This window comes from Rhinolophus sinicus, chromosome 8, assembly GCF_057876585.1.
Source record: "Rhinolophus sinicus isolate RSI-liver-muscle chromosome 8, RSI-T2T, whole genome shotgun sequence".
NCBI classification, from domain to species: domain Eukaryota; kingdom Metazoa; phylum Chordata; class Mammalia; order Chiroptera; family Rhinolophidae; genus Rhinolophus; species Rhinolophus sinicus.
Genome location: NC_142508.1, coordinates 11,127,060 through 11,154,245, shown reverse-complemented (window position 1 = coordinate 11,154,245; position 27,186 = coordinate 11,127,060). Strand labels below are relative to the sequence as shown.

At 39.2% G+C, this 27,186-nt stretch overlaps 1 protein-coding gene across 14 annotated transcripts in view; it reads right to left on the bottom strand.

Moving 5' to 3' along the window:
* The window catches only part of DGKI (diacylglycerol kinase iota), a 377,839-nt gene that overhangs the window by 99,015 nt on the left and 251,638 nt on the right, over nucleotides 1-27,186 (bottom strand). For all 14 annotated transcript variants that reach the window (XR_012490351.2, XR_012490352.2, XM_074315319.2 and 11 more), the window contains one exon: nucleotides 12,210-12,310. Coding sequence is in view for 12 of the 14 variants with exons in the window: in XM_074315319.2 (XP_074171420.2) it covers nucleotides 12,210-12,310 (101 nt within the window). In the remaining 2 variants the exon portion in view is untranslated. The remainder of the gene's footprint in view (nucleotides 1-12,209; nucleotides 12,311-27,186) is intronic.

The following is a 27,186-nucleotide window of genomic DNA, read 5'->3' as shown; positions in this document are numbered from 1 at the left end:
TTTACCAGTGATAAACCAGGGGGAAAGTACAGCAAAAGGCCCAAGATTCTCTTCTAATAAATAATAAAAACCAAAGGTCCAGATCAAACAGTTCCATGAAATATCATCATCTTCCAACTTCATATGAAAGTTCACGAACAATGATGCAAATTTCTATTTTTGATGGAAGGTTTCCATTTCAATGAAGATCCCTAATGCCACATGCAATAAAATTCTGGTACAAGAAAATGACATAAAACTCCTTGGAGTTCATTCCCAGTGTTAAATGTGAACGTAGCTTTTGACCGTGAGGTTCTAGAATACACTTGACAATGGGTATTAGAAAACAATGTAATTGTTTTCCAGGTACATTTATCGGGAAGGTAATATTTGCAAAAATTCCCCAGACACAGGGCAGAACCACCACTGATAATTTACTGCCAGTGCTCTAGTATTTGGGAGGGAGATAACAAATACTTATCTGTGACATTGGAATCTTGGCTCCACGGCCAGGCCAGCCAAATAAATGTGGAATATTTCAAATGAAATATTATGCATCCAAAAGCAAAGATTCGTAACTGTACCCAAAGCTTAACTATTCAGAATGATGGTTAGTGTCTCTCACCATTTGATGGTTCAAATCTCTTTCACAATTTAAAAATCATACTGCCCATTACATTGTGTGGTGATGGGCAAGGTCACCAAGAGTGAGATGCTGGGGACACATTAGTCACGCAGCTCTGAATTTCTGAGTTGATTGGATACATGTTGAGAATTAATGACAGACAGACTTCCTAAAATCTGCTGACGGGGCCTAAGTCTCTTTCTGGAAGCAAAGAGAGTAAACTAATTATGCACAGACAGCTGCCATGTAGAGATGTGGAATTGGGCAGTTTTAAGCAAATACATCCCTAGCATCTGCCAACCTAGGGGACTCAAATTCTGCTTATCAGTGACTCCAGGAGAGTGGCAGCGATCACTGATTCAGTAAACCTACGAAGTCTTATGAAAGAGTGGTTTCCACCAATATGCATGATGAAAGACCTACTGCTTTTACCCGTGAAACTAGCACATAAAATTGTGCTTCTGAGTCAATCTGTAGAGAGGTTATTTTCAGACTAGCACATATTTCTGTCCTTGGTTCTATTCAGTTCAATATCTTTACTGATAAATTGAGAGAGTATATAAAAATGTCCATCTTGTTGAGGATGAAAAACTGGAGTTATCTCTGACTATGGTGTTAGGCTAGAAATAGCCCGAAACTTAAACAGTCTTGCATTTAGGTTTCCAATGTTAATTACTCCATTCCACATGGAGACTCTTTGGCTTGACACTAGTTCATGCCAGAAAGAACTTTTAAGAAAAGGTCAGCACTAACATTTTAGGTTTTATTTTACTTAGCTAATTCTGACACATCTCAAGAAAGTAATTAAGTTATATTCCAATTCCCTGAAATTGGAATAGTAGGGAGGTTAGGCCAAAAGATATACAGAGAGAAATTTGGAGGTTACTGATCATATGAGCCTAATCCCCAGTACCTAGAACAATGCTTGGTACATAGTAGGTGTTCAATAAATAGCTGTTAATGAAGAAGTGAATGAATGAACACAAGGATTTTTGCGTGTGGGTGGTACCTTCCTGGCTTAGTTAAAATATCAGGTGCTGAGTTACGTAGACAAGACGATGCTTTCGGAACTGAAGTGCCCCCCACCCAGGTCCATAGTGGCACTGAGGCCCTCATTCCCTCAGCTGCCGGAAGTGTTGGCCTTGCTGGTAGCTCACGGCTTCCGTCTCCAGGAAGGAAGCTGCCTCACTCAAGGTTTGCTCCTTCCCAGGGGGCAGACTGTCCTGGATCCCATACTCCTTGCCTCAACTGGGCAACTCTAAATGGCCATCCAAGATCCAAATGTCCCTGGGGAGTCTTCTGTTGCAACTGCGTTGCAGCAGAACATTTTCCTGTACCCTGTCTATTCTCCTCTCTCTTCATAGCTGTTATTCCCTCTTGGAGAATCCCCAACAAACCTCCTACACATACAACTCAAGTGTCAGAGTCCATTTTTCAGGAAACCCAACCAATAACAAGAGCTATGGTCCTGAACTCTTCTAAAAAACACATTTCTATAAGTGCACAGCTACTCGTATGTTTTTACAAAGGAGTAAGGCTGTGTACTAAAGTGTACTGAATTAGGAGAAAGCAGATGGGAATTCTTATTAAAATGCCGTTGTAGCTCTGTGACCCTGTGGGAGACAATGTTTCTCAGTGTTGCTGGGGTGATGCATGCAGATAGTGTATAAAAGCCCTCTATGAACCATGAAGCTCTATGCAATCACTAGGTGTCATTAATTACTAAGTATGATGCCACGACTGCCGTGGTTGACACCACACCCCTCACACATTAACATCATGAATAAGGGGGAAGGTGAGGAGATTCAAAAGCACAATCAGTAACCACAAGATGGCCACGGGGATACGAAAGTCAATTTGGGGAATGTAATCAATAATGTTGTAAAGATTTGGTAGGGTATCTGATGGACACTTGTCTCATTAGGGAGACCACCTCAGGGATGGTGTAGATGCCTGATCACTGCACTGTACACCTGAAGCTGAAGCTGAACAATAATGAATGTCAACTATAATTTAATATATATATATATATATATATATATATATATATATATATATATATATATATATATGGTTACAAGAAGTGGAGTTCAGCTTTAGGAATAGAGACAGTGGAAATGTAATGGCTGTGTGCGATGTCAGAGGGGCAGTAGATGGGGGGAGGGAGGTTATCACTGTGTGAGGGGTGTAAATGATAAATGTCCATTACATTGTTTTGTACACCTGAAACTAATAAAAAATAAATAAAGGTAACTTTTATACAAGGCTCTTAGAAGAAAGTCTTTAAAGAGAAATCTAACTACTATCTGAGTTGATATTATCCCAGAGTTGTCAGCCTAGGAGGGTAACAACAAAATGGAAAAGGCTGGTATATAAGCAGTAAAAATTGGTCATCGTTATATGTGTGTATGTGTGTTTACATAGAATAAACCAACGAAAAGGAAACATTTTTCTTTGGCCAGAGACATAACGATATACCTGCAACTGATTGTTCTGAATACCAAAGGCTAAGTTTTAACAATAAAAGAAGGACGGAAATAACAAAGGCTCGTTTCCTTGTCCTAACATTAGCATCTACTACAGCACAGCTTTCTGGAAGCACTTATTTTCTTGTAGGCAAAGCAAGGCTTTGGATCATAGAAAGAATTGGACAACAAAAAATTTATATGAAAAGTGAGATCATCATCTCTCAGCCTAATATTTCCCTGGCATCTGAATCTTGGAAGTTAGAAGACAGAGAACACACTCCTTTATAAGCCAGGACCCCCTAGGAATCAAGGACTTATCTCTGTGTGCTTATGAAAGCGAATGAATTCAGTCATTCATATCTAAAGTGCTGCTCAGCAATTCTTTAGACATGGCCACTCACTGTCTTGCTCTTCAAATTGCAAACTTTCTCTTCTCTTCCTGAACACCGAGACCCTCCCTTCCCTACTGTTAGCTGGTGGGCTCGCTTCTTGTTTCTCTGGGGAAGTAATCAGAATAGAACTGCTGCTTCTCCCTAGTACCAAATACCCCAGTCTCCCTGCATCTGGACCCATTCTTGTGCTTCCCTCTCGGTGCTCGGAGATGCTGTCCTCATGACCCCACTGTGCACGAGATCCCATTCCCACCTCCTCGGAGACATTGCTCCTGCGGTTGGCTCCCTCTCTCCTAACCACGTTCTTCCTCTCCCGTGGCTTGGTCTCGTCAGTATATACACATCAGCATACACAGCCGTGCATTCTTACAAATTAGGAAGAAAGAATCCTCCCTTGATTCCACATCTCCCTTCAGCCACCACCCACTTCTCTCTTTCCCTTTACAGTGTGATTGATACCTCAAAGGAGCAAGCTATAAGAATCGTTTCATTGGCTCCCATTTGCACACAAACCCACTCTATTCACTTTTCACTCCGCAAGGTCTTGTGAGGTTACTAATTACCACCCTCTCCCCAAATCCAACTCCAATTAGTATGTCTCTTACTCCACCCCCTCCGGAGCACTTGACACAGCTGTCACCCGTTTTATAAAACATTTTTCTTCTCTTGGCTTCCAACCAACAAGCTCTCCTGTTTTGTCCTAGCTCACTCTGTGCTTCCTCTTGGTCTCCTTTGGGCCTTCGACACTTTCCCTACCTGCTTACCAAGTTGCTGAGGCCAAAACCTCAGAGGGAGGTATCCTCGGGTCACTTTTTCTCTTACAGAGTACAGCAAATCCATCCTCTGATCCTACCAGCATCACCTCCAAAACAGACCCAGAGGCCATCTGTTTCTCCCAAGCTCTGCTACTCCTGCCAACTCCCTCAACCTCTCTCACCTCTCACTTAGAATATCATATTGGCCTGATATCTGGTGACCCTATTTCCACCTTTGCAACTCGACCATCAATTCTCCACTCAGCAGCTAGAATTATTCAGAATAAATGCAGGCCTGTACTACACATCTTTTCAAATAATTCCAGTACCTTCTCATTACATTCTGAATAAAATCCAGGCTCTCTCTGTGGCCTACGAACCCCCTCCATGAGCTGGCTTTTTCCTACAGCTTCAAAATCATTCCCAACCCCGCTCCACCCAACCAACCAGGTTTTAGCCACATGAACTTCCTTGTTGGTTAGCCATTCCAAGGATGCTTGCGTCACAGAGCCTCAGCACTTACTGTTCCTCTGTCTGGGGACACTCCTTCCCCAGAAATCCACATCCGCTCTCCTTCTTGACTCTTAGGTCTCTCCTTATGCGTCATCTCTTCAGAAAGCCCCTCCCTGACCACCTTCCCCAAACTGGAATCCTTTGTCAGTTTTGTGCTTTATTTCCTTTATAGCACTTTACTGCTATGTTATCGTCTTCATTTGTCTGTCTCTCCCATTGGAATATAAGCTCCATGACAGTGGGCATTTTGCAGTACCCCCGTCCCTTGAAATAGTACCAGAAATACGGTAAGTGGTCAATAAATACTTGTTGAGTTTATGAATAATTTATCTGGGGGTGATAGGAGGCCCCAAAACAGAAACCTGGCCAAGAAACCAGAGGATGCTAAATTAAGGCAAAGTCAGTTTAAACACAAAACAGCATTTGAAATGGGATTGTGAAAGATTTTAAAACAAATGTGCTATTAAAGGTATTTTATAGAGGAAAATGAGAACTATTTGGAGGAAACAGAGAGCATAGTGATTAGGTAAGTACTCAGAATGCCAGGCCTTTGGACAGTTTCCTTAGATTTTCTGTGTCTCAGTTGCTCTCTATGTAAAATGGGGATAAACAGTGTTATCTATCACACAGAGATGTTGGGAGAATGACAATGTATAGAAAGGCTAAGGCATTTCCTAGCTCACAGTAATAGCACACTACATTACCTATTATTGTTGTTATTTATTATTACATTTTTAATTAAAAAATAAATATAAGATACAGACAAAAGATACAGAATAACAGTAAACAAACTAAGCACAAACTCAGGTAAATGTTAACTTGTGAAAATAAGAATCAACATAAACACACTCGCAAAGGGATGGACAGAACCCTTCGGAGGACAGACTGGTATCATTTCACTCAGATTGCAAAATGGAAGGCCAAACTCCAGCAAACGAGATCTAATCTCTACTGAATAGCACGGTTGTCAACTTAGTAAATGAGGGGGAAAGATTCAATTTTAGATGAAGCAATAGATAGAAAAAAAAAATCAGTGTTTCTAGCAAAGTCATGAAGCAAAATGCACTTACACAATTTTCCAATGCTTGCATTCATTATAATGAGTGATGCTGGAGTTTTAAAAACTTTACTAAGGAAGCACTTCAGGAGGAAAAATTTTTAATTCTATGTAAATTTCTATCTACATAGGGTTAAGGATTTATTATAATATAGTGTGTTCTGAGGAAATAGCACGTTTCACAACTGCAGTTAGCAGAGAAGGCAACTAAAGCCTGAAAAGGATACGTGTATTACCCAAGGTCATACAACTAATGAGAGGTTAGATTAGCTTTTCTTACCCTTGCTTATATATTCCATTTAAGTGATGTTTGCTAGAAAAATAGGTACATAGTGTTCCCATAACCCTAGCGTTGTCATCATCACAAGAGTAAGCTCCAGCAAATCTGGGGCTATTTCTGTGTTGGGATTTCTGTTTTTTTCTCATCACTGTTTGCTCAGAGTAATCACTCAATAAATGTGTACTGAATAAATGATATTGTAATGCTAGATTCCCAGTTTCATCTTTCAATGCCTAGCATCTAGCGTGGTATCTAGCATAGAATTGACACAAATGTATAGTTTTGGAAGCATGGATGCATCAATGAGTGAATGGCTCCACATTTTTTGCATATTTATTAAATTGAGGTCAAATATGGAAATTGGAAACAATGCAAAATCCAGTGATCTCCCTCTCCTCAGTGTGAAGATGGGTTGGACTTAGTGACTCACTCACAAAGAACAGCATAGGGGAAGGGGGAAAAAATAGTAACGTGACAGTGGAGAAACCTAGCAAATACAACCTTAATCAAGTGACCAGGCTGCCATCACCAGGATGTCATGTGGGTATCAGATAACCCCCCAGGTAAGATGGGATAAGAAGCGTACGTCACCTCTGCAGTATTCTTTCCAGGAACCCATAACTCCAGTCTAATTAAGAGTAAAACAACAGATAAAGCCAGATCAGGGCATATTCTACAGAATCGCTGGCCAGTATTCATCAAGACCATCAAGGTCATGAAAAAGAAAAAAATAATAATAATACAAAGGAAAGACTGTGAAGCTGTCACAAGCCAGAGAAGACTTGGGAAACATGCCAACCCAATGCAAAGTGATGTCCTAGATTGGATCCTGGAATAGAAAGTCCAGAGTTTGGTTAATAGCAAGAAAGAAATATCAGTTTCATTGATAAAGGTACCATGGTATAAAATGTTTAACAATGGGGAAAGCTAAGGGAGCATAACAAGGGACCCCCAGTAGTACCTTTGCAACTTGTCTGTAAATCTAAAATTATTCCAAAATAAAAAGGTTTTCTTTAAAAAAAAAAAATTCAGTGATGGACAGCAGGGGACACAATTATAAGACTATTAAAACTTAAGAAATGGAATTGGCTGATATCTGGCCAGATCACTAAATACAGCCATTCAGTGTTTACATGTGTCAGAGGTTTCATACCTTGCCATCATAGCAATCCCTTGTACTAGTAGACACAACAAAAGTAAATGGAATGATTACTCATATTTTCTCCCCCGAATCGTTCCATTATATTTATCAGTGTTTTCCATTCTGTTTTTGAATGCACCTTGAAGGGAGAGCTATGTGTAGAAGAGGTCAGCTGCTCTGAGCCTGACTTCCGGCCCTGAAACTGAGGAGTGGCGTGACCGTAGCATTTCTTTGGCAATAGCAACCACCACAATCATGGCAACCATTTTCGGAGAATATGCTTATGTGTCTGATTCGCTCCAGGGGTTTCATATACAACATTAGATTTAACCCTCAGGACTCTATGAGGTTGCAATTATATTCTCATTTTAGAGATGAGAGATTTGGTCACCAGAGAAATGAATTACTTTGTCAAGGTTGCAACTGAGATTCAGAACCAATCATTTCTGACTCTTCTAAGTCAGTAAACAAAAGACAGGGAAATTCCATTAAGGCAATCCTAATATCATTAGTCTTTACCAGAGAATAACAGACTGAGATATTACATGTTATACGGTATATAGGTATGTAGTATAAATATCGAGGTAACATCCATTATACTGAGCTAATGTACGTAAAAGGGTTGCTGAATGCTGTATTGGTTATACAACAAATGTTAGTCCCCTTCTATCTTTATAGGCTCCACCAGTTTTTAATTTGTTTAAACTGGTTTTTGCTTTTTGTTTTAAGCCCTAGACTTGTATGAATTAACATAGCAATTCAGAAATCCTGGGTAGGCTAATGCTGGAAGTAAACTTTAGCCAGCTTACATGGGATAGACTTAAGTCATGGCCAGTATCAAATTATTCTAGATATAAAAAATCTATGCCATGTATCAGTGAAACTATTTTCAAGTTAGAAATATAACAAGATTTTCAAAACTAATTATCCTTTGCCTAGACTATATTGGGAAAGGGAAAAATTCCCAACCTCAACCCCCTACCATTCTTCAGTTCTTACAGCTGGACTAACAACAAAATAATACAATTAACACGAGGCTAAATTAACAGGAGAAAAATCAAGTTAATTTGTGTGCATGGGTAGTTGTAATATCATGCACAGATCATAAAATGAGGCTCAAAGAAATGATTGCATCAGATACCTATTTATACTTTTTAGACAAAGAAACAATAAATCTGTGAAGGAATTGACGGGATAAAAAAATAAGTTAGTGTCATTAGAAAGGAATCTAAGCAAGGTCTGGGTATTCATTATTGACGAATCCGAACAAAGTTTGGGCTTGGGTAGTAAACTCATAAAGAAGCAATAAGGTTTATTTGTACAGACTCTTTGGCTCTGGGTTTTTCAATTCTAATGACAAGGGAATTCTCTGCCTCCAAGTGCAAGGAAGGTACCTCTCAGCTGGGAGATTTATCTCCTGTTTTGAGGGGTACAGAGAGCTCAGTATTTTTCTTGCTCTGGTAGTTTCTTAAGTAAGTAACTTTAATTCAAAATAATCAATATTCTTTGTGGGATCATTTGGGGGCAGCCCGTCTTTGACAACTGTATGATTACATGCTTTATTATGTGCTCATTTGTATACTTTATTCAGATTATAAGAGTGAGTTTCTGCTGTCATTATTATTGATTTACTTTAAGAATTTTTTTAAACAAGGTCACTTTCTCTTCATTTTCTACCTCTTCAGCTGAATAGACTTTCTTCCCTTAGTCATCGTAACCATTATCTTGAGGGTTAATAATTCATAAATCCAGTGACTAAGACGCTAATTCCTTTCAATGAGTCTGAAATTCACCAGCAGGGGCTGATGGGGGGGCTGACGGGGGGACTGGCAAAGACTAACCCTTTCTGTATTATTATTTTAGGGGGAATGCCCACCAGGGGCCAAATGAAAAGGGGACGCAAAGTATGTGAAATAGCAGTCATCTTTTTCTACGCTAAAATAAGCAGGGCAATTAAAAGAGCTGTCATCCTGTAATTACCATGGAGTCCTGCCTTACAGACAGAAGCAAGATTTTGTTAGACAACAAACATTCGATTTGTAATCTCATATGAATAATGACCCAGCCCCATGAGCAAGATTCTATTAAACAGTGATGGCAAACAGCCCGTGCTGCCTAGATGAATCACGTGGTATATTACTGAGAAACAGAACTACTTTTTAAAACCCAGCAACGCGGTCCTGCTCCAGTTTGCATTTTGAATGTTCACAATAAATATATGACCGAAGAAAATTCACTCCCTTTGTTCTTCTGAGATGCCGGTCAGAGTGTCTGCCTAGAATTCCTTTTATCTAGATGAACCCATCTAGATGCATTTCATTTAATTTGTGCTTCTGAATTCATGTATCTGTTTTTCGGCATGTATATCATGCATGGACTTGAATTGATTTTTGCTTTTAGACTCAATGTGAGCTCTGCCAGTTTCCCCATGAATCTGAGCTCAGCTACATGTTGGACCTCAGTGAAAGAATGGGGGTGAGTAAGAAACAAATAATAACCCAAAGGGCATACTTTCCTGAGCAACTATAGGTTAGAAACGTCATCACTATTGTATATATATACACAATGGAATACTTCTCTGCCATACAAAAAGATGAAATAGTGCCATTTGTGACAACATGGATGGATCTTGAGATTTTTACGCTAAGTGAAATAAGTCAGACAGAAAAAGTAGACAACCGTATGACTTCACTGTTATGTGGGATATAAAACTGAAAGCAGCAAAGGAACAAGACAAACAAAGAAACAAAAACTCATAGACACAGGCAATAGTTTAGTGGTTACCAGAGGGTAAGCGGGGAGGAGGTGGTAGATGAGGGTAAACAGGATCAAATATACGGTGATGGAAGGAGAACTGACTCTGGGTGGTGGACACACAATGTGATATATAAATGATGTATTACAGAATTGTACACTTGAAACCTACGTTAAGTTTACTAAAATTGTCATACCAATCAACTTTAATAAAAAAAAGAAAGAAACATAATCACCATATATTAAAAGTAGAATGACTGTGTTGGCCACCTTTACTTCTAATTAATACATTGTTTTCTTCAAACCCAAATCTTGAGAAAGATATAACTCCTTGGTTCCCTCTTTGAGTGTTTCTTATTTCTTTTGGGTCTCAAAGACACTGCTGAGTTTGTTGGATTTATATTTATACCAAGTCATCTCCCCCAATTTGATATGGGAAGTTTCTTCACACATAAGTTTTATCACATAGGATGTGATGAGAAAAACACCTGCCAGAAAATGTCATCTTCTTGTAAAAACTCAAAACACAACTACCTCTGGCAATGGTGGACAGATAACGCACAGAAAAGATAGAACAGATCATTGAAATCTACAGATAAGCCTCAAATCCCAGTTTAGCCAAAAATTCGAAATGCTTCTCCACTCCCAACTGACATTCTTCAGAATTGATGATAGGCTAAAAATATTACTAACATGAAATTCATTCTTTTTTTTCAGTTTTCAAATATTGTTTAAACTATTTCTTCAGAAGTTTGAAATGAGAAATAACATAAAATACTTTTTTTATAATTAGTAATCTCTAAAAGTCAGTTTCATGTACATCGTAGCTGCACCTCCCTTTGCAAATGTATCTGTCCATCACGTTATGGGTTCAATTAGATTTTGTGCTAGTCTGTGACTTATTATCTCATTTACATTAGAAAATATAATCTGTCATTTATGGGAGGGAGAACAGCAGAGGTTTTCTGCTTTTTGCTCCTCTTCCACCTCAAACTTTCCTACCAAAAGAAGAGTGAAGGACAAAGTGACTAGGGAGAAACTACAGGGTATTGATGCTGAAGGAAAAGAACCAAGAGGGTGAGGCAGCTGAAGCAGCGGAGGGAGCTGAGGAGGCAGTGATTTCATGCAAAATTCCCTGGTAGGTTCAGTGACAGGACTACCGTGGAAACGTATCTTTGCTCGCTGCCCCCTCCGTATCTGAAGTTTCCTGCACACACCCCTGACGGTGTCCCTGGGTTTCAGGATTTCCACCCACTCAACCCTGCTCCACATTATAGGTACGGGAATCAGAGCTTGGAAGTCATTACCCCAGGAACACCTCCCCTACTCCATTCCTGCCAGTTTTATCTATTTGCGTCTTCTACAATTCCAAGGCAGGCCCACGCGTGGAGCTAGTTTGGAGTTTTCGTTCATAAATCTCTGGTTCTATATGAAACATCTTTCTATTGGCATCCCTGCCTGTGCCCTTGGGCACTGGCCCTGATCTTCTCTGACTTGATTGCATTTGACTATTGGCCCCCACAATTATGAAGGAGCCCAGGACCCTAACATTTAACACACCTATGGTCTTAATATCATCTGGCCTCCTTTACCCAGTTATCTCATATATCATGATATAGACAGGGATCTAAAATAGTGGCTGGAATGTAAAAAGTGCCCAATAAATACTGAATGGCAGATGGAGTAAACTAAACATGAGTTCTATATTTAAAGAAGTATATGGAAAGTATGAACACTGAGAAGTAATTCATATATTGAGTGGATTTAAGATTTCAGAAACAAGGGCACCTCATCCTCAATGAACCACTTTATCATGACACGGAGTATTCTGTGGGCCGCTCTTTGATATCAGACAAACACAAAGTAGCTAGAAGTGTAGGACATGTCTTCATGGATAACTCTGTCACACCTGCATGAAGAATGAGGACAGTGTTTGTAATGCTGGCTCCAGGAAGACACTTATGCTGCTCAAGAGTTTTCTAGATGCTACTCTACCATGTGGTGTCACCAACTTACCACTTTCTCATTTTAGGTAAACCTGAAACTAATGTGGTTCATAAACCAAGAGACCCTCACTTGGCATCTTGAGAAGAATTTTCTTCTCTGCTTTCCTTTTCCAGTTCCATTTTCTTCAGCCCACGTTCCATCACTTGGGATTCCCGAGTTCCTACCCTTCCCTTGGTCATCTCTCTGACTATGGTTTTCAGACACAAGAGGAGTCTAACCATCAAACCTAGCAACTTACAAGCTTCCCGGAGTTTCTCTTTGTCATAGTGGAAGCCTTCGTAGTCTTGCAAACTGATTTTGTTCACTCGGATCCTCAGGCGGTCTGGAACAGACTGGGGACTGCAAAACAAGAACCACACAGTCAGACATGAACGACAGTGGAATTGGGAGTTACATGCACCTGGAGGGAGTAAAGGCGATATCCTCTCTTCACGCTTAGAAGAAAAAGTTCACGTTCGAACCAGAACTGTGGGTTCTTTACCAGACCACAGCAATTATCTGGAGAATACTTCTCCAGAAACCACAAGTTTCTGGAATTTAGGTAAGAACATGGAAATAAGCAGAAAAAGCTTCTGGAGACCACTCGTATCAACTTTGCTATTAACTTACTAAAAGTTCTAATACAATTATTAGATTAGACTAATTATTGTTTAGTTCCACAGTAAATTACACACAGTGAATCTGAACTAGTGAGAAGTGGCACAGAGCTCTAAAGAACCGCTGTCGGCAAATATGCCGCAACAGCCAAACATGGCAGCGTGACCCTCAGAAGAGACAAAAAAAAAAAGCAGACCAGGAATCCAGAAAGCATAGGACTGAGATGGAAATAGCCCTGCACACCCTAACGACCTCTGAGAGCACTTCTCAGTCAGAACATATTGCAATAAACACTACCTGTGATGGTGCCTCAGAGCACCCCAAAATGAAAAAAAAAATGAACATGTACAGTGTACTTTCTTTAGGAAATGAACGATGTATGTAATTCATTTTAAAAGAATTCAATACAAACTAGTTGGTTCAGAATATGAAACAAGGAAAGGAGTAGAACCAAACTTTCTGAAGCAGCCTGTTCATTTTACAACATCTTTACCTGGATTCCTTGGATGTTCTTAACTAATATTTTCAAAATAGTTTAATTATGGGAATTAGTTGAGTAAAAACAATTTAATTTTCATCATCACCACTATAGATCAATATATTTCTTCAATATATTAATATAACACAATCCCCACCTGTCCTTAATATTGTCTTATACTTAGATCTCACTGGTATAAGCAATAGAGGATTGTTTCTCTTATATTACGGGATAAAAGTCACAACTGAGTAAAGTAGAAAGAATAGCATTACTCTTCAATTCATTTGAATAAAGGAAGGAAGGAAGGAAGGAAGGAAGGAAGGAGAGAGAGAAGGAAGGGAAAAAGAAGGAAGGGAGGGAGGGAAGAAAGGAGGGATGTGAGGAGGGGAGAGAAGAAAGAAGGATGGAAGAAAGGAGTGATACGTTTAAAATATTGTCAGAATACTGCTACTGCCATCTCTAACACCATCCCCCTCCGCCCCCCCCCCACACACACACACACATTTAATTTCATTGCAACTTGGGAAGAGGGAGAGAAAAATAATCTAATTATCTTTGTCTAAAACCTCATTTTAGGGCAAAGTATAGTGACTTCCTTTATATAGACTCCCACTCTATTCACCCCCAAAAAACACTTATACATCCAACTTCAGATACATATGTGCACAGCCATACATAGTTCCCCCCCAATACACACACACACACACACACACACACACACACACACACACACAGATTTAGATATACGTGCACAAAGTCTAAAGAAAGATGGCAGACAGATAAAAATACCTAAGGTTGACTGGATTAAAAAGAAAGCCAGTACAAAACCGTAAGATGGATGTTTCTGAGGGAAAGCTGAGAAACAGATTCAATCGTTGCATTGGTTCGTTCAGCCAAGTGTGTTTATCAGGTGCCTACTCGGTACTGGGCACTGGACTGGACACTGATGGGCATTGCTAAATAATGCTGACATGCATATTTGAGTCGTGATGGGAGGTATGGCTTGACACCTTATTTGTAATTAGTAGGACAGACCTTAAACGTCACGCATACCCCCACCATCATTTACAGATAGGAAAGCAGGTTCAGAAACAGAAAGTGATTTTATGGTCACATAGTTCCTACGAGGCACAGTTGAAAGCAGTCTTGGACTCTTCACTCATCAGTTTCCTGCTCCTCATACTATATGATGCCAAGATTCCCATGGGTTTGACGGCAAAGCCATAGAGCCTGGATTACAGAGTCAGGTCACTCAGAAGATCTCTATGTAGGGCTCAGACTCTTTTCTTTATCAATAAGCAATCAACTGGGGGACGGTTAAGTAAATTGTGGTACATTCAAACAAGAGAACGCAGAGCAAATATTACAAATGAGTATGTAGGTCTACGTTTATTTAGAGGAAAGTCTGATGATAACATACTGTTAAGTGAAAAAGTTCAAGGGAAATTATATATGGCAGAATCTCCTTCATGTAAATTGTGGGATCTTGGAGTTTGTAGGTGTTGAGAAATGTCTGGAGAGAATGTTCAACAAGCTGGTCCCAAGTGGCTATCTCCACGTGAGGAGATTTGAGGATTCTTTTACACTGGGTTTTATCATTTTTAGAAAAATAATATAATTACTTTAAAAGTAGGTCAATATGTAGGTAATCAATAACTCACAACAAGAATAAAACTAGGAATTCTAGCAGAGTGTTAGGTATTAGATGTGAATAGACAGGAAGGAATTCAGTGAACAGAGTGACCATACAATGTTCGTACCAAATGCTTATTGAGAAATTAAGAATGGTCTGATGTTTTTATTTTCAAGTTCACTCCAGCGACCTGCATAGACTGTAATTAGCAAATACTTTCTTGCAAGTGTAGCAGGAGCCATCGAATGTGTGGCCTATCTACTCTGTCATGGGAGACCGGGGAAGACAGAGGTAGAAAGATCTCTCCTGAAACAATATGTGAGATAACAGAAGATCTACTGGCAGGGAGCCTGGTCTTCTCCAGTGGCTGGAGGTATCGAGACCCCAGCAGTAGTGGTACAGTGGGAAATAGGATTCAGAGAATGACTGCAGACCAGTCTGTACCCCTCCCCCAGGGAGCTCCCCATTGGCTAACCAGTGTGTACCACCTTTTCCACATCCATCGCTGTCCACATGCTTCTACCTCCCAGCTTCTTATGCGTGTCCATGAATTCCAACTACACACTGTTGCTTCCTGAACCACGGCTTCGGCCTCCCACCTGACTTACAGGAAGCATACCATAGATGTACAACAGGAACTGTCATTCGAACAGAACTTTCCAGATCCCAAATGAATCCACATATTATCTCACTTTATCTCCAGAATGGCCAGCTCAGCAAGTTGGAAGAAAATGGAGACTCTCACTAGCCACTTGTCACTCTCCCATCCACCTTCCTACACATTCACTATCTTGCTCTCAGCTCCCCCCTTCTGCCAACACCAGCAGGAATTTGCTTAAACCCTGTTTTCTGAGTAGGGGACCTCGTGTTGGGTCTGCTACCAAATGTTGCCCCAGATGAGGCCCATCAGCGAATTTGAGAGCAATTCAATCAGAGAGTCCATGATGGAAAACCCCTTTGCATTATTCTGGACCCCGATGTAAACAGTAGCTACAGGAGGCAGCTCAGCAAACTGGCAGCTCAAACTCCAAGTCAGATCACCTACATTTGAAGCAATGTTTTTCCACTTACTGGTTAATCAGGAAATTCTGTGCTTCAGTTTCAACATGGATAAAGGGATAATAACAGTATTCACCTCACAGGGATCTTATAAGAGTGAAATGAGTCAATACAGGTGATATGCTTAGAAAAATGTCTGGCGCATTTTAAGTGCTCAACAGATATTAGCTATTATCAATATAATTATTATTCTGAAGATTCTGTTCCTAGATAAGATTGTGCCTAATAAACCACAGCATCTGCTAATGCCAGGTACTCAAAGGCGTGTAAGGTGTATATAGGAGCCTCCCTAGACACTTCTGACAAGCTGCTGGGCCTCCTCTGGGGAACACTGCCTACCCTGGCTGGTGCATTACTCTCCTGCATCTTCTCCCATGTGGTATTTGACAGGCCAATCAATAACATGGAAACAGACACCTAGACTATGGGGAAGAAAAAGTACAGAGATGAAATGAAAGCCAAGTCATTCCGCTGTGTCCTTTTGAGTCAAAATATATTAGTGTCACATGAACGGCTGACTGGAAGTGGAGGATGATAAACGTGTCCCTTGGAGTCTGGGGAATAGCACCGCCATTCGCTTTCTAAAATTAAATTTTGCCACGAAAGTTAGTAGAGCATGGAAGAGACGAATCACCTGGGTAAAAATAAATTTACCTCTGTGCCAATGTCTACTACAAGCTACTCCTATGTTGATTTAAGCTCTGTATTAGGGGTCCATGGAACCCCAGCAATCTGTGAACGACCTTTGAAATTGGGCAGTGTCATCTTCTCACGAATTTCCTCTGAAACCTCAAGACTGAGCTTCTCGTTCTGAATGGAAGTTCATGGCTCTGAACTGAACTTCCAATTGTCCCCCATGGAGACTTCCTCGAGAACTGTCACTCCCACGGGCCTCCAGAATCTCCAGAACACAGCTTTCCTTATCCACATTCCGTACATCTTTTCCCTGAGGTGTTGGGGGAAGGAAAGCAAAGTGCCACCGAGACAACTCCCAGGACACTCACTGCTATTCCACTGACACCTAACTCTCATTACTCTCTCCTCTCCTGTAGGTTATGCCACCAGTTTTAAAACTTGGCCCTGCGTAGACTTTCAATCCATTCGGGTCACGTCCCTCCCTTATATCTTCCAACTTCATTCTTTCAACCAATTTCTTTACTGTCCACTGTTTCTCTCAGACTGATAACAGACTCCTCACATTCCAGTCTCTTCTATATGGACACTCTTTATAGGCAGAGGGGATGAGCTGGGTGCTTTTGTTCCCCAGGATCACTTCCGGACAATCGACACCACATAATTCCTCCTTCTCACCTTGCAGTAATGCACCTGAATGCTAAGACAATACAGCACAGTACTTAAAGTAAGATGTACAGTCAGAAGCATCTTAGTTCCAATCTGAACTCTCACAATTAGTATGTTTGACGCTGTGAACTCTTAAGCTATCTTCTCCGAAAGGTTTCTGATCTAAAAATGAGACTGATGATGAGAATGTAGTGAGCGCTGAATGAAAAGACACATGTAAGGCAGTTAACACATTCCTGGTAAGTAGTAGTGTTCAAACATAACGTATCGTTGTTGTTGTGTTACTATTATTAGCATCTTGATGCTTCTTCGATTCCCACAAGCCCCATATTGTTTTATGAAGTCCTGGATAATAAGATCATAGCAGAAACCAGAGTCTCAGCTCTACGTCGTGGTTAGTAGATCTCAAACCTGAGCAGGATGAGAGACTGTTGACATGGGGACAGAAACAAGATGCAGAGTTACACAGCCTTCAATCGTCTATTGCATAAGAGTGCAAGTGGGGACTGTGGATGTTTGCAAAATATTCCACTGAAAGACATTAAGAATATAGATCCTAATTCATGGTACAGAGGAGACCCTTAAAATTATATAAGTATTCTGCCTGCTTTCTTGTAAATGTTCTGTTCTCGTTAACATTTCTTAAATGGTTCAGTGTAAGACCTACCCTGAAAGCACTCACTATGTAGACTCGTTGAGTTTTATGATGAATTTTATGATTTTCATCAAATATGTAATGCATTTATTACTCAGATAAAAACGTTTTCCCTTTGCAAGGCAGAAAAGCATCACAATTCTATCTGCCTTTCTCCTTGTAAGCCCGATTTAATAACAGTAGTGATAAGTTGCTTTAATTTCTTTCCTGCAACATAAAAATGAGATTCTACACAGTCATACCCTAGATACAGTAAAGTATGCTTCTAACTAATCTTTAACAGAATTCATTTGAACTGGTCCTTATTTTACAAACGGACTTTGATTAAAATATTAATTTCTAGTGTGAGTTCACGGCATGAAAGACTATTTTCTTCCTTCTCTTTGCAGCTCCAGCACCTAAAATAGAGTCTGACATGTGTTGTTTACAATAACTGTTTTCGAACAAATAAATGAATGAAATGCAAGAAAGTCATGGCCCTGAGGCGCTAGCACTGTTTGCCATCAGAGTATCTGTAAGCTGCTCACTAAGGCTTTCCTCTTTGTGAGCCCCTAGGAAACCCTGATTTGGCTGTCCATTTCTTTTTCCACTTAGATCTGCAAGGAAATCCATGTTGGATTATGCGCTGTCTCTATCCCTTGCATCTTATCCTAGTGGAATTCTCAGAAAGGAGGAGGAAAGAACATACAAAGGGTCCACGTCCCTTCTAAAAAGGATGTAAACTGTCATAAAACACTTTTCTTCAATTAAATAACAGTGAACCGGAAACATCCACCACCACCATCATTTCATCAGCTCTCAAGCTGGGTCTTGTTTAACAATAATTATACTCAATGGCTTCCTTTAGCAACTTCCTAGAAATTGCTCCAATTTACCATGGGACATTTTCAAATGGCCACTGACTGTAACCTACCTAAAAACACATCCTACTGGGCCTCTTCACATTTTGAATAAAACCAAATTGAATCGAGGCTTCTGAACAGAGATTTAAAATGGATTTGTGACACCTGCCGAGTCAAAACTCTCATAGTTCCGTTATCTTCCACCTAGAGGAGAGAACCATGCTTCAGGAACCTGAATTAAGTTGTAAAGGAGTTTTTGAATTTGGAACCAAGGATAAAAACCAAAATCACATTAGCAGCAGTCAACCACGAGCTCCCATCACCCAACATGTTTTTCTAGAGAAAGTGCCTTTAAAGGTTAATTCTTTTTTTGATAGAAGTTGACTAAGTTCTTGGTCTCTCAAGAATTCATTGGTGAGGTGGCTGATATGTCATAACTTAGAAATTATTTGAGACAGCTATTCCCTCCAGTTCTCCAACAATATAATGGAATTCAAGCATTGTAAGGTTGGGAGAGATCCTAGATGTTATCAAATTCAATAATTCCTATGCCATCTGATTCTATATTCCTCTATGATTACGCCTTCAAACAGCTGTTCAGTCTCCACTGGATCCTCGTCCAGGAGTGACGTACAAGATAGAGTTACCCTATTCTTTGTTTCGATTGCCTTAAGCATTTGTAAAGTCTTCCTAATGCATCTAAATCTCTCTCTCTCTCTCCATAGTGCCTTTTTCTATTATTTGGGTCAGCTCTGGGTTTTAAGTCACTGAGACTATCAGCCACAAACACTAATGGCAAAAGAATGTAAACTTTATGCACCAGAACTGGACACGTATCAAAGAAACATTTGCTGACTCAATGGCTAATATATTTTAAATGGACTGTAAGTACCAAAGAGCGAAAAAACTTTTTATGCCATTGGTTGAAACAAAGCATCGTTTTAAAATTTTCTGAAGATTTTCAAATACCCACTGGCATGCACGTTTTCATGCTTCCATTGAAATTTCTAATAAATATTTATGCTTCTGAAACTGTAATAAATGAATATGTAGTAGAGTGAAATTAGTATGCAGTTATCATAGACGGTTTCTTCTGCTGGGTGTCATGTTCCCAGCACTTAACAGAGAAGCAAAGATGAAGAAAGAACTAGTAGTGGCTTCACTCGGTGGCTTTGCAAAGTAACTGAACAGGTCTAGTAGCAGTTTCATCATTGCTGCTTTAAAGGAAAAGAAACAAGCCAATAGCCTTGATCAATATGTCAAATTCTCCTGACCACTTCTTTCCTTGGGGGGCAGTGAATTTCATAGCATTCAGTGACTCAGTCATCCAGTTCTGAGACATTTATGTAGAACCACCCCACATATACTTAATGTTACACGTTCCTGTACCAGCGTCACAGATTTATTTTTTAAGCCATGTCTGAACTCTTAAAGTTTTCTTTCCAAAAGATCACATAGTCTCTTGACTTTCTCCTTTCCTTTTACCGGCGCATATTAATTTCACTTCTCAGTTCTCACCCTAATTCCTCCTTCACAGCAGCATTCCACGCTGTGGGTTAACTTCCTGCTCCTGGAAGCTCTTTTTTCTTGGATTTCAGTTCCAAACACTCTCCTGGGTTCTCAACAAAATTTCCATCTGCTCCTTCTTTCTCTCCAGTGCAGTTCATCCTCCTCTAAATATCTTTGAAATATGTATACTTCTCTACCCCCTCCACTGAAAACCCCACAGACCAAGCGACTATCATCTCACACCTACACTATGTTCTCTGCATATCCATGCACGTCCTCGTCACACTGCAAAGAGAGCAGTCAATGTGGAATGTGAATGTGATCTGACATGATGATTTTGCCCCAGCCCCCCCAATGTCATGAGCTCTCCGAGAACAGGACGCCCAGCTATATATATTTTTTTCCATCTCCCATGATGTGTACTAACTATGAGGATTTCAACCTATGGTAAGCTACTGCTTCCTATGTCGACCTGCTATCATCTCAATGAGAAAAATTATTTGTCATGACAACCGACTACATTTTTCATCCCACTTAACCATGTGTGATGTAGAAGGTACATCAGTAGCCAGAATGGGGCCCATTCAACAAACTCTGGTTCAAAGGAAAAATTGATTCTCATTACTAATGCCCATAAATAAGAAGTAATCCCAATGTTGATGCATTATCACAGAATATGCATAATTCTGTTATTGCTGTCTTACCCTCATGTATGGAGTTGATTCTCTGGCTTCCCTCTGATTCAAATGAATGAAGAATTTCTATGTGTCATTAGATACCATCTACAGATTTAAATCTCATGAAAGTGGTCTCCTGCCCTGATAGTTGCCAATTTGGTAACTAGGGATGACAATCTTTTAGAAAAATCATTTAGGAGTTTTGGACCTTACGCTCCCACTTACTCTCTTTTTGTGCTCTTTTATGCTTAAAGAGTAGTAAAATTGGACAAATATCATGATGAAAGGCAATGGAAGTAAATATCACAGGAAATAAAGGAGGAGGGAAATTGGAGGTACAGGGAACAAGCATTTTCGTAGTAGAATTCTACAAATTGAAATTGCTGAGATAAAGAACAGTTAAGAACAGGTGGAACAGGGACAAGTAAAGAACTTAAACCATGTCTTCCATCACACTAAGCCCAAATCATTTCCACTTTATGAAGTAACTCCATGTAATGGAGGTTTTCTGGTTACTAAAAATGACTACAGATGCCATCATAAAACACTAACATGAGCTACTTTTAGTCACGTAAGCTGCAATGGCAGCAAGAATTCTTTTGCTGTTCTGGTTGTAGAGAGGACCATTCGTCACTACTTCCAGGAGTAAGAAATCATTGGGATTGAACCAATGAGACATAATAGGGTAGTGTACTCCCGAGCCATCTAAATGGCTCAGATCTTACATGAGCAGAAAGAAAGACTTTCTTTTCATTTCAGGTTTCAATTTGTATATACATAAAAAAACCCAAAAAACTTCATGTTTATTTGCTATTTAAAATGCTAAAAATCTCCACTTGGCTTAGCAATTACAAGCTGTTGTAATATGCTGATCTGATTTGCAACCAATGAAGAAATTGACTTTCTTTGCTGGAAATGAGGGAGGAATTTCACCGTTACATTTTGACATTTTTTTCACCGTTACATTTTGACAACCCTCCAGGTTGACAATGGCTTGCCAAGGTCTGGAATACTCAGTGGCGCTATATTTGGCTCTGGAGAGAGATACGGCATCACAAATCTCCTATTCATCAATCTACAGCGGGTGGAAAACTATGGCCCCACTTGTCGCACAGGTGTGTTCCCAATACCCCATGTTTCCTTGTCAGAAATCCAAGGAGAACAAAGCAGAGAGTCCTCTAAACTCAATTCTCCTTTCCGACCCAGCAATATAGCCAATTAGGTGGAAACTTTTCATCACCTTTCACTAATTCCTGACCCAATGACTAAAGGATTTTTTTTTTTCGAACCATTCTTCTTGTTGCTGTAAGAATGGACAGAATAAACACACACTGCTACAAGAGAACTTGTAAAAACCATTTGTATCACAACTACTAACCAACAAAAATAACTGTAAAATTTGATGGTAAACTTGAGAAAATAGTTCCTTAACATATATTTGTAGCTATAGACTAATTAAGTTACTTGGATGATGAAGAATAAACAAATGCAAAATAACTAGTTAAAATGTTAATTAGTTAACATTTTATTATCTACCAATACTAAGAGGAAATAATGAAAGAAAAAGAAAAGACTGGGTTCTCTTGAGAATATCATAACAGAATGTGAAAATAATTTGGGGTATTTTTGCTTGTCCCAGTTTTTTCTATCCTTTCACTTGCTATATTAAAGTAGATCATGTCTCTACCAAAGGCAGTATCCTAACATATTCATAAGCCAAGAACCTTTCTTCAAGGAAATACGTAATTATTTTACTTTGCCTGGGCAACAAAATACCATCAGACTAAAAGACTTATTTATTTATGTCCCAATTAGAGGATATGAATCACCTCTCTTGAGAGCAGTAGAGTCTAAATGATTAAGAAAAATAAAATGATTACAGTTCTCTACAATATAAAGCTGAAAAGCTTTGGCCTTTTGGTTCCATTTGTAATTCTTCTAATGTCACTTTCATTTTAGTCAAATATCTTAGCTATGACTTTAGAACTTGCTGAATTCATTCTCAGATTTTCATTTTCTGACACAAAATGTGATGATGAATTCTGGGGATTAATTAAATCTAGCATCAACAAGTATTTTCCTTTGATGCCTTTAAAAATGTACTCTCTTTTCATTTCACCTGTTTCAGGGTATTGTGAAAGACCAGGAAAACTCAATCGCATTGGTATAATTAAATTGAAGTTTTCCTACAAATGAAATGCATACTGAAATTTATGTCCATCTCAGCAAAGCAATCCAACATAAACATCTCCTTGGAATGCTCAAAACAAATGTCTAGATTTCTCTGTTGATATGCTCTTTTTACTCTATGGCAGAATATAAGTTATTATTGCAGTGCTAGAGTAAAAACTGAACTGTTTCTTTGTCTTTTTCTCTCTGACTACAGTAAATCCATTAATAACATTGCAATTGTAGTGCTGTATCTAACTAATATAAATGCCTACTTTCTAAGAGTATTTAGTTATTTTTTTGTTTTTCTGGATGGAGAGTCCATTTGTAAATAAATCTTTTATTCACAAAGACTAGCAAAATTACTTCTTTTCCTTTCCATGCATAGTCTGTATTTCTACAGTTGCTTTTATTATAATAATGTTTTAGGAATTCAGATCCAAATAGAAATTTAAAACTCATACCGGGTTCAACCATTTTTTACAGAAAAATGAAGTTGGGTCCAGACAGGTCAATAACCTTAATGTACTCACATGATTAATACTGAGAATCTGCTGTAATAAAAGAGCAATGTCCTTCAGCCCTTCTTATACCATTTAATAAAAAAGACTTAAAGGAATTAAATTATCAATGTAAGTGATATACACAAAGTTCAATCTTCACATAGTTGGTGGCAGGAAAAAATAAAACTAAAATTCAAATTTATCTAATAGGATGCTGTTATGGTTATATGAGGCTTGGTTGTGTCCCCCCCAAATTCAAATGCGGAAGTCCTGATCCCAGTAGCTCAGACTGTGAGTGTATATGGAGACAGTCTTTAAAGAGACATTAAGTTACAGTGAGGTCATATGGGTGGACGCTAATCCATTCTGACTGTGTCCTCATAAGAAGAGATTAGAACACAGACACAGAGGGAAAACAATGTAAAGACAGAGGAAGGTGATGGTCAGCTACAAGTCAAAGAGAGAGGCTTCAAAAGAAATCAACCTGCCAACACTGCGGTCTCAGACTTGTAGCCCCAGAACTGTGAGGAAATAAATTTCTGTTGTTTGAGCCACGTCGTCTGTGGTACTTTGCTATGGCAGCCCTAGCAAGTGAATACAGATGACTACTAAAGAGATACACTAAGAAAACTAACACATTTTTAGTCCTATGAGTATTGTCTATAAAAAAATACATAATAGAAGAATGAGAGGAATCTAATTTTCACTTTCCAAAATCCCAACCTGACTTGGAAATTTCTGCTGGCTTGAGAATGCTCTTCAGAATATTCAGACATGAATCGCGCCTTCTCCTCTTAAAAGTCAAAGTATATAGAATAGAATAAAAATTATTATTATGTTTATTGAATTAATGTTATTTCTAAGATCAGATTGTCTTCCATTCATTTTGATTACACAAACAAAAATTCATGAATTGACTTCCCACTTAGGTCTCTCCCAGTAAGCCCGGTGCATATCCTACACCCACGCCTTCCTGCTAACTCTCCTTACCCCTGACACAGGCTTGTACCATACAGCCTTCCTATGGCCTGCACCTCAAGCCAACAGCACTTGAGTAAATAGTCACTTCACCTTTGAAGTGACCTTCCACGATGCAAGAAGTGCTGACTCGTAAGACTGCTTCTACACCTACACAGACATGAATAATTCACCTCTAAAAACTCATTTTAAAAGCAAAGAGATACCATTTTAAATGCTGAGGGAGTCCTGAATGTGTTACGCCTTTACATAAGTGCTCCAGATTCTGCGATCTGTGTTTACTTTTGCTAAGAGAAGAACACAGGCGCCACCCACCCACTGTAGATAGATGTGAGAGTGACCCTTCCTGAGAAGCCTTTTTCACAGATCAAACACCATCATTTTTCTAAAAGACTCTCCAGATTCTTTAGCTGTACTGGAATTTAATTTTAACTGGGATCTGTCATTCTGACATCTTTCTTATAATAATATTTGAACTGCAAACCAATAAAACTAAAGACTCACACATTTGAAACACTGAGCATTGAATTTTGTTATTATTCATCTCCACATTTTCTTAAAAAGCTGGGAAGTCTATATAGTATGATGTGACTAAAATATATAAATTGCATATATGACTAAGTGTACACAGACACACACACACACCCAGGAAAATGACCAGAAGTTATACTGACAATAGACTTCAGTATCTTAACTGCTGTCTTCAAAGCAGATAGCACTGCGTGTTAATCACTTTATAGCACATGATTTTAGGCAAGTTTTCCAACATTTCTTATTCTCACTCTTCTCACGTGTGGAATGGAAATAATAGCAATTATTACCACATACAGTGTTAATATTAGGGGCATGTTAAACTGGACCAGAACTCAAGGTGCTTAGTACTTAAAATCCACTAGTGTTCTTAGACTATGGTGAGCGATTTCTTAAGTGTAATGAAGTGGTACAGGGCCTGGCCTCCGTGATCGGTACTATAGATAAAGTCCAACCCTGTGGTGTCTCATGGGAAGTCTTGCCTACTTCGTGCCTTAGATCCCTTTGGGGCAGATTTTCATAGAGTCTGGGGTCATACCCTGAACTTTAGCAAACAGAACTTCAAAGCTGATAGAAATCCCAGGACTAACTGCCTTTCTTTCATATCTGAGAAACTGAAATGCATGGTCAATATCACACAGAGACCAAAAGAGGGCCCCCCAGATCGTCAACACAGAAGGGTGTTACCAGAGGGGTGTGTGTGGGGGGGACGGGGATACTACAGAATAAGGAGGAAGACACCCCAGTTAGAGATCTTGTCCACTCCTGCTGCCCTTTCTTTTTAAGTCACTAGACCCCTCTAGCTATCAGAGCAGGAACAGAGCAGTGGAGTGAGGAAACTCTTAGGGGAAACGCACAGAACACAGGGAGAAAAACGGCCATTATCCGAGACGTGACCTGGGCTCAAGTGTGAAAACTGGTATGAGATAAAGCCCAAGTAGCTCTTACTTTTCTTTGGTGTTTCCCATTTGGTGTGTCTGATTTATGGAACCAGCAGAGAGAAGTGGCATAAAAAGAAAGGAAAGCATGACATTTTGGCCTGATTAAAGGTCAAGAAACCGTAGACAGTGGAAAGTGAAATCACTAGAAAGATAACCCAGAAAATATGGCAGTGGGAGGGAGAGAAAAGAAGAAAGAAGATGGGTGAAGCTTAGCAGTTTCTTCTGCTCAGAGGTTCAGACAACAGACAGTTTGCTTTTCTGGAAGCCTGAAGCTAACTAACTCTTACGCTTCCCTAGCTGACTCTGGGATTGAACAAATGACATTTCTTTCAATTTTATGAATTTAGCAATTCTCTCCTGCTCTTTTAAAAATATGAACTTTATCTTTTGCTTTTCTCCATCTTTAAAGAAGCAATGCATGTGCATTAAAAGCAATCAGAAAATATAGGAAGCCAATAAAAAGTATTTATAATCTTACTGCTCAGAGATAATCACCCAGGGATGGAATAATAATAACAAAAACATTAACAACTAATACATTCACAATTTTTGAATGCTTAGGCCCTTTTGGTACCCTCACAATTGATATTGGGTCCAGAAACTATGACCCCAAATTTATAATCCATGAATCAGAATCTGGACAGATTTCTGCCCCAGACACTCTTCTGGAAGCCAAGCTGACCCAGGTCTGCTAAGGTAAGCATGTAAAGTTCTACTTTGGAAATGTTTTTACTTCTCCCTGATAACAGTCCAGGGTGTGGCCGAAGGGAGTTTATAGAAAGAAGAGAGGAAAAGACAAAGGGTTCTGAATAAAGCAGATTGAGTTTTATTTTTGAATTAAAGGGCCAGTATGAAATAAATAAAAGAAACAGACCTTTTCTAGCATATTACATAAATTCAAGAAAATGTCAAAATAACACCATTGATGTGATTAGAATTAAGGAATTTTTAGAAAGCAGATCCTTCAAAGGATCTGCTCCGCTCGTTTACTTCAGTGGCCCGCATGCAAATGTTTAGCACCTATGACCAACTTAGGTTTTCTTCAGTCATGAAGACTGAAGATCCTTGGCTTGGTAGTTTCTCAGCAATAACAGTCCTAAACTCAACCCAAAACAGAACCACTTAAAAAAATAAATAAATAAAAAACAGACATGTCAAAAATATTTCTCTTACTGAAACTCCCTTTCTTCTCGGAACAAAAATTAATTTCATTTTTTACCAAGATGTGTTATTTATCAATAGCTATTGTAGAATGCTGAATTATATTCAGCCTGTGGTCAAATATGATAATTCACACTTTTTTCATGGATCTGTGCCTAATTCTGTCTTCCCCATGGTGAC